This window comes from Sinocyclocheilus anshuiensis, unplaced genomic scaffold (genome assembly GCF_001515605.1).
Source record: "Sinocyclocheilus anshuiensis isolate Anshui unplaced genomic scaffold, SAMN03320099.WGS_v1.1 scaffold607, whole genome shotgun sequence".
NCBI classification, from domain to species: Eukaryota; Metazoa; Chordata; class Actinopteri; order Cypriniformes; family Cyprinidae; genus Sinocyclocheilus; species Sinocyclocheilus anshuiensis.
The window spans coordinates 680,051-695,116 of NW_015552591.1; the positions used below are offsets into that span (position 1 = coordinate 680,051).

The 15,066-nt window shown below is 40.1% G+C and overlaps 1 protein-coding gene across 1 annotated transcript in view; it reads right to left on the reverse strand.

The window, feature by feature from the left end:
* Nucleotides 1–7,485: 7,485 nt before the first annotated feature.
* The window catches only part of LOC107665531 (A disintegrin and metalloproteinase with thrombospondin motifs 2-like), a 17,921-nt gene continuing 10,340 nt past the window's right edge, over nt 7,486–15,066 (reverse strand). The window contains exons 2-4 of the mRNA XM_016456445.1: nt 14,802–15,009; nt 14,558–14,687; nt 7,486–10,134 (exon numbers count right to left, since the gene is read on the reverse strand). Of these exons, the coding sequence (XP_016311931.1) occupies nt 9,080–10,134; nt 14,558–14,687; nt 14,802–15,009 (1,393 nt within the window). The 3' untranslated portion in view covers nt 7,486–9,079. The remainder of the gene's footprint in view (nt 10,135–14,557; nt 14,688–14,801; nt 15,010–15,066) is intronic.

A 15,066-nucleotide genomic window follows, 5' to 3' on the forward strand; every position in this document is an offset into this window, starting at 1 on the left:
TGTTTTGCAAAGTTTGCTGCTTCAGTATTTGTAGATTATTTTTCCACATGTTTCTATGGTATATTGAAAAACAACGATAAGCATATCATAAGTTTTAAAAGCTTTTATTGGCAAAAAGATATAATGAGTCTATATTTACAGTGTTCAACCTTGTTCTTCATAACCTCTGCAATTCGCTCTGGCATGCTGGATATTAGCTTCTGGGCCAAATCCTGACTGATGGCGATCCATTCTTGCCTTATTAGTTATCAGAGTTTATCACAATTTGTGGGCTTCTGCTTGTCCACTCGCCTTTTGAGGACTGACCACAGGTTCTCTATGGGATTGAGATCCCGGGAGTTGCCTGGCCACAGATCCAAAATTTCAATGTAATGATCTTCGAGCCACTTCTTTATCACTCTTGCTTTGTGACATGGTGCTCCATCATGCTGGAAAATGCAGGGATCATTACCAAATTGCTCATGGATCATTGAAAGAAGTTGCTCTTGCAGGACGTTTTGATACCATTCTTTATTCATGGCAGTATTTTTGTGCAGAATTATGAGAGAGCCCACTCCCTTGGTTGAAAAGCAACCCCACACATGGATGGTCTCAGGATGCTTAACACAGGACTCATGGTAGCATTCACCTTTTCTTCTCTGAACAATCGACTTTCCAGATGTCCCAACCAGTCGGAAGGGAGCTTCGTCAGAGAAAATAACTTTGCACCTGTCCTCTGCTGTCCAATCCTTGCACTTCCTGCAGAATTTCAGTCTGTCCTTGATGTTTTTCTTGGAGAGCTTTAGTTAAACTGCTAACGTTACAGCAGCGGGGAAGATGAACGTGCTGGAGTTATTTTATTTAATCTGTTATTTTATGTGTTTTTTTTACCTAAAACATAGAGACTGATGTTAATGTGTCTGCATTCAAGCATTTCAGTGGGCTTAAACAGATCACCCTTTACAGCAGATTTAGTTCACAAACAACTGACAGTTTTGACCTAAATATGATTTTCAGTTACAATAATTCATCCTAAAATTCGACATTAGTAACTTACTTTTAGCAGCATCAGTCGCGCACGCACTCACAAGATCTCCCGGTTCTTATTTCTGAATTCAGTTCACTGGAGACTCGCACTAAACGGTTCATTTGATTCAGTGAGTTGTCGACTCAAGAACAGCTGCAATCGGATCATTCTAATTCGTGAAAGAATCGTTTGGTGCGATGTGCGAACCGATTTAACGGGTTCATTGAAAAGAATCGGTTCGTTCATGAATCAGACACCGCTTCTGCTGCCTTGTCCAAATACCCACACTTGCAGTCTTGGCCACTTGAGAGCGCGTGTGCGCGACAGGAAGTAAGTGCACAAGACTGTCCCTCAGACCGGAGTTCTCGCCAAGACTGTAATTATTAAAAAATATATATATAAAGCCCGCAAATTGTCTGTGAGCTGATTTCCAGCTACAAGGAGAAAAAGAAAAACAGATTATGCAGGAGGGAGATGCATATTTCACAGGCGTCGGCGACGTGTCGGCGATTCCCTCAGATCGCGTCTTTGATAATTCACACTGCGTGATTGTCACTCGCGTGAACGAGCACCGATTTGCCTCCGATTTCGGGCATTTGTCTGCGATTTCGCAAGACCTGTCGGCGAGTGAAAAATCGGGCTAAAATCGTGCAGCGTGAACTCGGCAGAACGCACACTAAATCCACACTATCTCGAATACCGCTCCGGAGCGCTATTCGAGGCTTAGTGTATCCCATCATTAATCATGTTCTGGAAATAAATCGTGAGACTTTTTGCCAAGATCGCGCAAGAGGTCATGGAAACCTTTCCAATGTAAGTTAAATATGAATAATAATAAGATATTACACATAATTTGGTAGTAAAACTATGTGCTACACATTTTATTGCTGCAAAGATTAGTATATTTAACATTTGCAACTGCTTTTTATCACTTAATTAAATTGTGTCATCTATTATATGGACTACTGATCAGACATTTAGAAGCAAAATATTGAAAATAATAATACAACTCTGTAAACACTTCGCGTTTTTACAACGCTAGTGTGTCCCATCAGGTAATGAAAAGTTGTACACACACTTGTGGTCTTCATGCTCACTTGAACACTTGGGCCAAATACAGGAAATACGTCATATAAGTAGTGAAGTGGTCAAATGCAAAGACCGCAAGTGTGGGTATTTGGACAAGGCATGCGTCTTGGAGCCCGTGATATATTATAAGGAGTAACGATAAGTTTTATGAAATGTAGTGACGTAAAAAGTACGATCTTATGCTTTGGAATGTAGTGAAGTAAAAGTAAAAGTTACTCAAAATAAAACTACTCCAGTAAAGTACAGATACCTGAAAAATGTACTAAAGTACAGGCACTAGCCCCCTCAGATTTTCGAGCCAAGTGGATTTGGAATTTTTGCTTTTTGATTCAATCACACGGGCGTGATGTGTGGCACATCAAAGTGCTAAATTCAAGTCTGTGTTTGCTGGCTGGCGCTGAGCCAGAGACAGACGCGTTTTTACAGCACTATGCATTCTAATCATAGACTGTAAAAAAACATGGACGTAGTGTCCATGACGTCACCCGTAGGATTCTAAAGAACGTTTTTGAAGCTCAAAGTGGCAGTGCGTCACCGCGCGTCACTCCCGGATAATTGAAAATGGGCAAAGAGGCGGGAGCTGGTTGCTGAAAATAAGGAGTAACTATATGTTTTATGAAATGTAGTGACGTAAAAAGTACGATCTTATGCTTTGGAATGTAGTGAAGTAAAAGTAAAAGTTACTCAAAATAAAACTACTCCAGTAAAGTACAGATACCTGAAAAATGTACTAAAGTACAGGCACTAGCCCCCTCAGATTTTCGAGCCAAGTGGATTTGGAATTTTTGCTTTTTGATTCAATCACACGGGCGTGATGTGTGGCACATCAAAGTGCTAAATTCAAGTCTGTGTTTGCTGGCTGGCGCTGAGCCAGAGACAGACGCGTTTTTACAGCACTATGCATTCTAATCATAGACTGTAAAAAAACATGGACGTAGTGTCCATGACGTCACCCGTAGGATTCTGAAGAGCATTTTTGAAGCCTAAAGTGGGCGGAGCGGGCTGTCGCCATCTTGGCAGCGCGTCACTCTCGATAATCGAAAATGGGCAAAGAGGCGGGACGTGGGTGGAGCTGGTAAACATTTTTTTTGGCTGTAAAATTGGGCATTTTAACATGGGGGTGTCTATGGGATTTACTCCCTTTTGGAGCCAGTCTCTAGCGGCCAGTCGATGAATTGCAGTTTAAGTCACTTCCGTGTTGGTTTCAAGAGAGAGACCGGAAGGTTGCCGCTTGATTATAACCAACCACACATGATTTTGTTGTGCTTATGAATGCAATGGCCAATCAGAGGTGTTCAGAGGAGTCATCGCTAAAACACTAGTTTTTTTCACGTATCGCTGACTGAATTCTGCTCTCTGGCGAATTAATTCTCTCATCAGAAACAACAAAGTGCAGATGTAAGTAAGTTATGCATTTCAAAGTTTAAACAGCTTCAGTGATTATAATGGGAGTTTTTGACTCGTGCCCCCTCAAAAATAATAAGTGCATGACGCCCCTGACTATACGTACATAAATGATTCAAACTACCATTCCGAGACATTCTGGTTCATTCACATTATTGTTTCTTCTGCTGTAGTCTCTCCTTGTTCTGGGTCTTGAGTCCGGTTCGTACATGTATGGCTGAATACCGGTCCACTCACTCTCGCTCATGTTGCGTCTCCTCTCTGTTTATTGCCATATGCAAAGCAGAGACGTCTAGGCTCCGCCCGCTTCTGGAGTCGGGCAGGAAGTTGCAGCTCATTTTCATGTAAGGGAACACACCCCTGAAACAGCACTTTTTAGACCCGCCCCAAAAATGACACTTTTCAACATGTTATAATAAACTATCTTTATGGTATTTTGAGCTGAAACTTCACAGCCACATTCAGGAGAGCCATAAGATTAATATTACATCTTGTAAAAAGGGGCATAATAGGTGCCCTTTAAATATCACTACTGATGTCTTACTACATTACTACTAAATGCAAACCTCGTAAAAATAACTGGCGGTCAGTGGAGGAAAGCCTTGTTTTGCCCTCCATGTGGGCGTTCCTGTAAGGGTGTGACGTCATGTGAATACTATGAATTACTAAATATTGGAGAAAGCTTTACGGTCAACTTGGATCACGTGTGTCTTAATAATCAATCACATTACAGCCTTGATGTCATTGAATTTCAGTCAGAGTTGTGTTCGGAGGGTGATATATCACGTTTGGAACACACCGTCAATCGCCGTTTACGGATAGGAATAAATGAGAAGTGCCGTAAGCTGTATCCCTGTTGCAAAACATCAGAGACTTCTCTTATAAAACTATTTTTTTTTCGATGTAGACTCTAAAATAGTTAAATCCAAAAGTATTGTTTAGTGCTGGGGTGTCAAACATAATAGGGTATATGTCGAACATCACCTGACCAAACCCGGAAAACAGGCCTCATTGCTTCCGTTTGTATGGACATTGGTTATGATCATCATTGGTATCTACTTTGAAGGCATCTTGAGAAAAACAGCTTCATATTTAACTAAGCATAAGCAAAACGCTTGAACCGGAAGCGACGAGACCCGGTTAACAGAATACGGAGTCTGTTGCGCATAACCCCTATTCCTTTTGTTCCAACCCTGCTCCAACACACATAGTATGCAGTTCTCAAATAAGCCTGAAGGACTTGATTAGTTGGATCAGGTGTGTTTAATTAGGGTTGAATCTAAACTCTGCAGGGCTCCGGCCCTCCAGGAATTGAGTTTGACACCCCTGTTTTAGTGTAAAACATGTTTTACGATATAGGCTGTCGATTCATTAAATGATAAGCTGTTTCCTCATAAAAGCTGTTTATTCAGCATAGTGAAGCCTCTCCTCCGTTGACATACATAAAAAAAAAAACACGCCTCTGGTCTCCTTTCCCACGTACTGCCAAAGGAAAAGCGTTAGCATTAGTCGTTAAGCTTTTTTGACTAAAGATTGCAGGCTTGCCTTCTAGTGGCTTTGGTGTAAGGTCCGGTGAGAATGCTGAGAATATGCTAGTCTCGCGAGAACCAAGGTTTGTTTACAGGAGCAAAGGAAGCACATTTTCCTTTGTTTAGCAAAGGAAAACACGTCTCCTCTTGGCTTATATCAATATATCAGTATGGTGGTTGAGGAGATTCCCCCTTCTATGTAAAGCGCTTTGAGTGCCCAGAAAAGCGCTATATCAATGGTTTCTTTGTTTGAATATGGCGCTTATCACATGCTGTGGGGTATCGGCGTTTGGTATCGGGCATTTTAACGAGTACGAGTAGGAGTACATGAGCTCAGTATCAGGCCCGATACCGATACCGATACCAGTATCGGTATCGGTGCATCCCTAATTATTATTATGATTATTATTATACCACTAGTGTTTCCAACTTCAGAAAAGGAAATTAAGGGAAAGTTGTGGTTTTTCATGGAAAAATAAGGGAAAGAATAAGGGACACACACACACACACTCAAGAAAAAAATGTTAATAATCGTGCTGTTTTTTCAGTTCACTTCGAACACGTTCGGAGAGGAGGGGCACCGGCCCTGTATCTCTATCACAGCAACATTTCACAAACACTCCCCATTTAAGAGTGTACAGATGCCTAGTAGAAGGTGCACAAGACTTGCCAAGTACACAGGGAGGCAGGGCACTTAGCCCCTCTAGGACCCCTGATGTAGCCACACATGAAGGCTCCGGGCTGTGGTGCCATATCAAGCCGTTCGCTTGAGACAGCAGGTCCCTCCTGAGGGGGATTTGCCAAGGGGGAGGCACCAGCATCTCCCTGAAGTCCGGAAACCAAGGTTGATTTGGCCAGTTCGGGGCAATGAGGATCACAGACGCTCTCTCTTCCCTGATTTTGCATAACACCAGAGGCAAAATCTTCACCAGAGGGAACGTATAAAGTCTGGCTATTAGTTAGCGTGACATTAGAGCGTCCCCCATCAGCGGCGAGTGACACAGCGAAAAGAATAGCAGGCAGTGTGTATTCTCGCTCGTCGTCAACAGATCCACCTCCGCTCTCCCGAAGTGGTCCCAAATCATATGAACCGAACTGGGATGCAGCCTCCACTCCCCGTGAGGAATTTCGTTCCTCGAAAGCATGTCCGCTCCGCGGTTTTGAAGTCCGTCACTCTGATGGAGAGTAGATGACGATCCGCCTGCTTGAAAAGGGCTCTGGAGCACATGCCACCTTGGCAATTTATGTATGAAACCACACACATATTATCGGAAATTGTTGGAAACCCTAATTACCACGCATTCACTGCCATTATAAAGCTTGGAAGAGCCAGGACATTTTTAAATATAACTCAGATTGTATTCATCTGAAATAAGAAAATCATATACTGTACACCTAGGATGGCTTGAGGGTGAGTAAATCACAGGGTAATTTAAATTTTTGGGTGAACTATCCCTTTAACCAACCAATTCCTGCTCCGCTACCGCTAGTGATGAAGAAATTACATCAGTTTTAGCAGTATAATATCTTGTGAACTATTTTGTGGACTAACATTTCACAAACCTACCCCAGAAAGAGGAACGAAACGAGAAAAAGTTGTTTAGCGGTTGATCTTTCATAGCTCAGTTTCATCAGCTTTGATTTTGATTGGTCAGGATTTTCATCAGTGTTTCTGCTATAATTGCTTATAAGATGTAAAACAGACACAAATGAGATAACCACAGATATACTAAGAATATATCTAGCTAGAATAGCTCAGAATTAAATGAGAAGTGCTCATATTGAATTATATGAATTTTGTAGATGTTGGTAGGCCTACCTTGGTAAAGTTTTGAGTTGTTAAAATCTCTTCTGTGACTCTCCGGCAAATACCGGTGATGTTAATGGTGTATTTTTCTCAGCAGACTCAAAAATTTCCAGATGTTATTGAATAGAATGTATTTGTGATTCTTCTTCAATATGGGTCATGTTCCTCTGTTATTAGCTCCTGAGCCTGTAAGGAATGGATGTGAAGCTTGTGTTGACTGGTCCATCCACACTTTCGCCTGCAGTGACGATGAAAGCTAATGAGAGGATGTAAGTGAGGTGCTCCAGCAGAGGTACGGCTTCTGTTCTTCTGTTCTGATTGGCCCAGTTCTTGATGAGAAAGATGTAAAATAATGAGATGAGTATGGGCACTTTTTTAAGTCTTTTTTTTTTCTTTTTTAAAGTTTGTATAATTTATTTAAACAAACAGCTGTAAAAGTTTGTCCTACGAGCACAATTATTCAACATGCAAGTTGCATATTCAAGTATTTTAAAGCAAACTATGGAGAGAACAATAATAAATTGGTACATATAGTTTTAGCATTTAAATATATAAACTTAATCTGAAATAATCAAAATCTAAAAAGGTCTGTAAAAGCACAAGAAAATGTATGAGGAATGTAAAACTGAAACTCTTTTTTGCAATATATACAATTTATTTCTGTTTTTGACATTTTCTTCTGCTTTTTATATAATGGAGTCTTTGACGTCTTTGGGTAGGGGTGTAGCATATTCTTATAACAAGTCATTATCTCACAAATAAAAACATATATCATCTTGACCTGGTCTGATAAAGTTTCAGCACAAGCTTGCATACTGGTGAAGGAAATATAATTCACAAGCATAAAATTAACATCTGTATGTATGTAACATGGTGCATCCCTGAGTTCTTGTCAAATGACTCATCGATGAAGACAACCTTGTAATTTTTTTAACTTTTTAACTTTTTTAACTTTTTCAACCTTGTAAGTCAGAACAGATGAGGCTGTGATATACTGTAGGTAAGAATATAAATGTCTTAACTGCATGTCATGTCTGGTTATGTTCTCATTTATCTCTGATTCACTTCTCTGGGCTAATTTTTCACATCACTACCACAGGTTCCATATTTTTGACTCTGTAAAATTATCAGTCATTTTTATGATAAAATGTTCAGCTGAAACACACCCTAGCCCAGGGGTCTCCAAACTCGGTCCTGGAGGGCCGGTGTCCTGCAGAGTTTAGCTCCTATTTGCCTCAACACACCGGCCTGGAAGTTTCAAATATACCTAGTAAGACGTTGATTAGCTGGTTCAGGTGTGTTTAATTAGAGTTGGAGATAAACTCTGCAGGACACCGGCCCTCCAGGACTTAGTTTGGTGACCCCTGCCCTAGCCAACATGAACATTTCAGACTGGTGCCAACTGAAAAAAAAAACTATGCTAATTTACCCATAATACAGTATGTGCCTATCGTCTGTATCGGTCATTGAGCATATTTGGGCAAAAACATGTTGAGAAGCACAGATTTGTGCAAATGATAATAACTCTCTTTCTATGATTTTTAGATCACCCAAACATGAAATGAAAATGGATGAAAGGGGATGGGGACAAGAAGCAGTCAAGCTTTCAAATAGACAAAACAGAACCATAAAAGTACCATAAAAATCTTAATGAACCATATTTGAATATCCTGGAATGTGAGTGATTTTAAAGATTCATGATTTATTCATGATGCTGTCTGTGAAAAATGACTTGTTTCTCGCAAAATACCACATGGCTTCAGAAGACTTCGAAGATAACTTGTATGTTTTATTGTCATTTTTGGATCTTCACAGCTCCTCACTACCATTCACCTATTTAATATGGAAAATGGTGTAAAAAAAATGGCTAAATCTCTGTGTTTGTTTTCCATGGCAGGAAGAAAGTCATACAGGTTTGGAAAGACATGAGGTTGAATAAATGATGACAGAATTAAAATTTTTGGATGAACTAAGCCCTTAAAATGAAAAATCACTTTGAATTAGAAGATCCTTCAGTGAAACCTCCTAAAGGGACGTTGTTGAGGTTCATAGTAACTGTGCAAACACTTGCTAGTAGTTTGTTCCACAAAGATCAGTTTGCCATGTTATTAAAAGAGGGAAAAAGCATCAGTTCACTGCAATATTTTAGCCATTTTTCAGGTCTTGACCCAAATACCAAGATGAAATCTGGATTCAAAAGTTGCATTTGGCAGCTGTATCTCTATAAGAGAAACTGGACAGGGTTCAAATTCCCTGTGCTCTTTTCATCCGCCTCAAAAAGTTTCGCTTCTCCTCAAGCAGCTCTTGGATGCGCTTATTCCGTGTTTTCTCGCACAGAAACACTCGTCCTCTCCTGGGGATGATGTTATTCACAGGAAACTCGTTGTCCAATGGGATTATTTGATATGGTATATCAATAGCATTGCTCTCACTCGCTTCTTCCACTTTATTCGGCCGTTCGCTCGTCTTCTCTGTGTTGGATGCTGTTGTACTGGACAGTGGTGTACTGGAAGTTGTAGATATAGAGGTTGGTACCAGGGGTGCAGTTTCTTTAGTGGTTGTTAACACCTCTGCTGTCACTGGGTTGCTGATGTCCACATTGCCAGAGGTTATCAATTCGCTTTCATTCACACCATTCACTGTTGTTGACGGCAATACCGCACTGCTGTCCACATCTGGTGCACCACTACTCCCATCAAACTCTTTAAACTGGACGGTGGTGCTGGGATTGAGAGTAACATCATTCAGATCACTGAAAATTACGGGGAAAACAGTGCTGACAGGTAATTTGGTGCTGTGTGCCATGTCTTTTCCAGGTGCAGATGAGATCCTTGTTGCTACAGAAACAGTGCTAACAGGTAATTCGGTCACGTCATTTCCAGGTGCAGATATGATCCTAGATGGTGTAGTAATGGCAAAGGATGTGCTCTGTTCTGGAGTAGTGTGCTTATAGATAGGAGTTGTAGTATATAGATATAAGGGCACTGTTGTATATCTGTGAGTATCAGTTGACGTTGCCAAGGCTGTATATAACCAAGGTGTGCTCACAGATGTGGCACTTTTCCCTTCTGTAGACGGCAAAAAGGCTGCCGTGGTGGTCCACGTGGTGCGTGTAGGACTTTGGGTTGTGGTGGATCGTCCTTTGGTGGTGCTTTTCGATTTGGATGGTTGCAAAGTGGTCTTTGTAGAATTGCCAACCTTGCAGGAATTGCAGCACATGCGCTGGAAGCCCGGCATGGAGCAATACTGCTGCAGCACCTCCATGCGACAGAATGCAGAACGGTCACCGTGACAACGTTCTGCAAAACAAGAGAGGGGCATGATAAGACATACAGTATGTATGTACATTGAAATCCAACTGAAGGCAAATATATGATTTAACATCACCGCAACAAGCTAAATACATTTGTTTACATGATCAAAACTAAATTTAAAGTTCAGATCAAGTAGAAAAAATTCTTAAGGTAACGATCAAGTCACCATTTTTTACAATCTATGATGAATATGTACAGGTCCATCTCAATAAATTAGAATGTCGTGGAAAAGTTAATTTATTTCAGTAATTCAACTCAAATTGTGAAACTCGTGGGAGCTTAATAAGGATATGTGTAGCTAACTAGATATGTGTCTTCTACGCTTCTCATGCTTTTAACAAGTTTGCTTGAGTAAGAAATAAGCAGAAATGAAAGAAAAAACATGAAAGAGAAGCATTAGATGAAGCAAAGGAAGAAACAGAGTTATGAACTGACCATTAAGCAAGCCTGCAAAGACAGGCATATAGATGCATACTACAGGACTAAACATGTTAGGTTAACATGTGAGGTTAACATGCAGTTTTCTTTTGTCTTCCTTTTGAATGTGGTTATTTGTCCTTCTGAATATGGATTGTATTTATTTATATAATCGTTAGCTAAAACATTTTGCAAGATTCTCCAAAAATTGGTGATCATCAAACGGATTTTCAATGGCTGACAGCTGAGAGCAGGGTATTCGGTAAAATCTGGTCACATTTAAAACATAAATTGTTCGTTGCACTATAAAAACCCATTATTCTGTGAATACATGACAAACATCAGTGTTTTTTTCTTTACCCTGATTCACTACAGTAAGCCTTATACTTGTAGCACAACGGACATAAGAATAAAACATCTCTGCAAAATAACCTGCAATTCTACCACAGATGGTGAAGGAGAGGCCAATGTTCTGTAGTGCACCTTTAAAGTAACTGGGAAAAAATCCCACTTGTCACAGAAAAACAGACAGAAAGCAAAAAAGCCATAAGATATTTTTTTTTTCCATTTTTATGACACGTTTTTATTCCTACTTTTGCAGTTGACCATGACAGAAACTGAAACAATGAAATGCACTCCCACCCCCATTTAAACATACAGATAGAGTTGTCTTCTTCAGAAAAATAAATCAACTGTTTTGAAAGGTACAAGTTCACAGTAACTTTGGTTAAACACTTCATTACTTTGAGAACAATTAATCCATTGGTAATTCAGATGAACAGTAAATAAATAAATAGGTCATTGGTTAAATAAAATACACGATTTCAATGATGATGTAAAAACTGGCATGGCACATACGAGTGTCATATATTAAACATTTACAAAACATTAATAAAGTTTCCCTGATAAATCAAAGTGCATATAGACGCAGTGCACGTAAGTCCATCTGAATGTTCCCCAGACATTTTCCCCCACAACAGCCAGCCAAGACGCAGTTGGGCCAGTGAAGTAACATGACAGTTACTCATAGTATATAATATTAGCATTTTTTTCTTATAAGTAAGGAAATAACAGTCATAAATGTTATTAAATACAGTAAACACCAATGTTTATTCAGATAGCTCGCTACATAGTCACAACAGAAATGTGTTTCACGATACAATGACACGTCTGAAGTGATAAAGAGATGCTGAGTGTAGGTTTCCACTAAAACGCTTTTAGCCACTGTTTTCGGATGTGTGTGATGATTGGTTGATCGGTTGTTTCTAATTCAGGCTTTGTTTGAAGCTGCCTCTGGTTTCTGTGCGCTAAGCCATCACTTTCGCAGATAAATGCCGATACATTCAAACGTAGTGTAAGGCATTGTTCTTACGCTCTTCTTTGGCCGGCCCCCCACCCCCACTCCCCCCTTGGATGTGGATGAAAGTTCATGAGGTATATTTATGTGTCGTCTTTTGTATGGCCACTGGTAACCGTAGTTAAAAACGCATGCTGGCAGACGTACACGCACGCACACGTGTGTCGGAAATGCTCGCACACACAAAGGCATGACGAAAACACACATCACTCATCACCATGTGGAGATATTTAATGTGCATGAATCCGATAAAATGAAACCACAACTCTCAGAAAAAAAAACAGAGAGGCAACTGGCTGAGTGAGTCCTGCATAATATAGGTCTTCCCTTTCCCCAAAAACACTTATCTTCTGTTATTAAATAGCAATAGTTTTGTATTTATGTAAAATCAATTAAAAAATACACGTAACAGTCAAGAATTAAAGCGATCAATAGCAGTCAAAATGTTAGGCTAATAAGCTACAGCTTATTCATGGTAAAACAAATTATTAATATTTCATATTATTGGTACCCATATAGATTTATAGTCATATATAAATACAAATATATTTATATGTTTGTTTAAAGTCTGCAAGCACAAATAAGCTGCATTTATTGAATTTGTTAACAGTCAAAGAGAGGATGGAGGATGAGGTGGTTATGGCATTTGAACGTGTGTAGTAAAGTGACCCTGTTTAGCAAGTTCCACCTCATGTTCACCATCGGCCACCAACACGTACGATGGCAGTTCAACAGTACGTCCCATGGTAACATCTTAACTTGTTAGTTTGAGTGTTTGTTTTTGTCCCATCGGTTTTCAAGAATGAACTAGGATGTGGAATGAGCACTTAGCAAAGATTTCCTCATTGTGACAAGTTCACATTCACAATAAAGCTTAAGTTTTTTTGTCATTTTTTTTTCTTTTTTAATGTTTTAGCCACTTTTCATGTTTATTTTTCCCCCTTCACACCTGCAGCTCAGGCGGCGCCTCTGTAAAACGGCGTCCGCCTTGAGAGCGTGAGCCATATGGAAACAGCTTGCAGAGGGCAGTGATTCAAACAAACGCGTCGCCCCTGCGGAAAGCTCAGCGCAATCATTAGCTCCGCAAGCTGCCCGTCCAATCACAAAGCCCCTCCTTTAACAAACATCCCCAAAATTTTTTACATGTTATGTTTTGTCAACAATTTCTTACTGGCCAGCGTTCACAACACAGAGCTCCACAAAGGAGAGAGAGAGATAGAGCGAGAGAGAGAGAAACAGAGAAACCTCCCCCTATCGGAAACGCCCCATAAAAGAGGACTACCACCCAGGAAAAAGAAGCGTGCAAGCCTCGGAAGAGGGAAGCAGTCAGGGGAGTTTGCCTTGTAAAGCCAGGCAGATAGACAGAGGGAAGGTCCAGCTGAGAGAGGTGAGACAGCGCAGCGCCACAACGTGGCTGGAGAGAGACGCTTTACTTGACATCCTCTGCACGGGGTATTTGGGGTCGTGACGCGACAACCACTGTATCAGGAAGTTGCCGTGCTTGTTGAAGTCAGAAGTGCTCCCTGTTGTATGTGGGAGAGGGATTGGGAAAAAGAAAGCCCGGGAGACAAAGAGAATGCGAGAGAGAGAAAGAAAGAACGAAAAATCCCATCAACTATATTAGTGTATTCATTCATGTTATGAATTAGTCTGTTATTTCTGCAAAAACTAGTACAGATAATACAACTTTCATTAATAACATTAATAAGCATGCTTGACAGATCATTAGTAGGTGTACATTCAAATAATCCCAATTGTCTATGCTTGGCTTCATATATTTTTGTCTTCATCAACATGAAATGAAAATCGATAATCGATATCTACGACTTCTGACTTGCACTTGGAAGATGACATATAAAACTGGCATTGCATATTATAATTTATCCTCCAAATTATTGATGCAATTTTTACAGGATTTATTAATGTAGTTAATGTTAGAAATATATATATATATATATATATATAAACTATAGTTCATTGTTATGTTCATTGTTGGGGTCAGTTTTACTTTTTTTCTTAAGCATTTAAACCTTTATTCAGCAAAGATGCATTCAATTGATCAGAACTGGCAGTAAAGACATTTATGATGCCACAAAAGATTTCAAAGAATACTGAAAAAATATTAAGCAGCAAAACTGTTCATTAAATAAGAACTGTTTCTTGAGCACCAAATCAGTATATTAGAATGATTTCTGACATATCATGTGACACTGAAGACTGAATCTTACGAAAAATTAATGAATGTTTTAAAATATTGTTCATTGGTATTTCATGTTAGATAATGTACACATCCTTATTGTAAAGTGTAACCAGTTAGATACATCCTTATCTCGGAGAGATGCATTATGTGAGCATTACTTTTAATCCTTTCCAACCAACCATCTGACTCCATTTTGGTATGTTACACCCACTTTTAATGATTCAACCAATTGTCAATGGCTCTCAAGTCCTGCCCTATATTGTTTCTAGTTTAATATCTTGCTACACTCAAAAATTTGTCAATTTAAAATAGGCTGTGAACAGCACTTCATGTTGACTTTAATTTTGAATGTACTGATCTGTTAGATGTTTCGGGTTGTTATTTCAGACTTAATGAAAGTTACTGAAAATGTGAGCACATAATCAAATACGCACTTGGGCAGGGATCCATTCTGCAGGGTCTTAATGCAGCTGGTTTGGAGTCCAGACACAGTCCAATGGTGTTGTCACGGGTGTGACAAAGCACCTGCCTCTCCTGCGTACCATTACCACACGTCACTGAGCACTACAACGGCACAAACACAAACAAACATTCATTATTTTTATGCTAAAAGTTGATCAAACTAATCCCACGCGCAGACCTATACGGATAGAAACACAGCATGTCAGATGTCTGTACCTGTGACCAGGGGCCCAGCCTCCACTCAGCAGGGCACAGGTTGCGATTACAGTCTCTGCGAGACTCTGGGCGCTCGTCACTGCAGTAACGGCTGCGGATGGATTTGATCTTGCCGTCGGCTAGAGGCTGGACGCAGCGTACAGAGCGTGTCTGAGTGCCAGTCTTCCCACAAGACTTACTGCATTCACCCCACTCTCCAGCCACCCAGCTAAACACATAGAAACAGACAATCAGTCAAAGTTTATCAAGAAAAACAGGTGCCAAA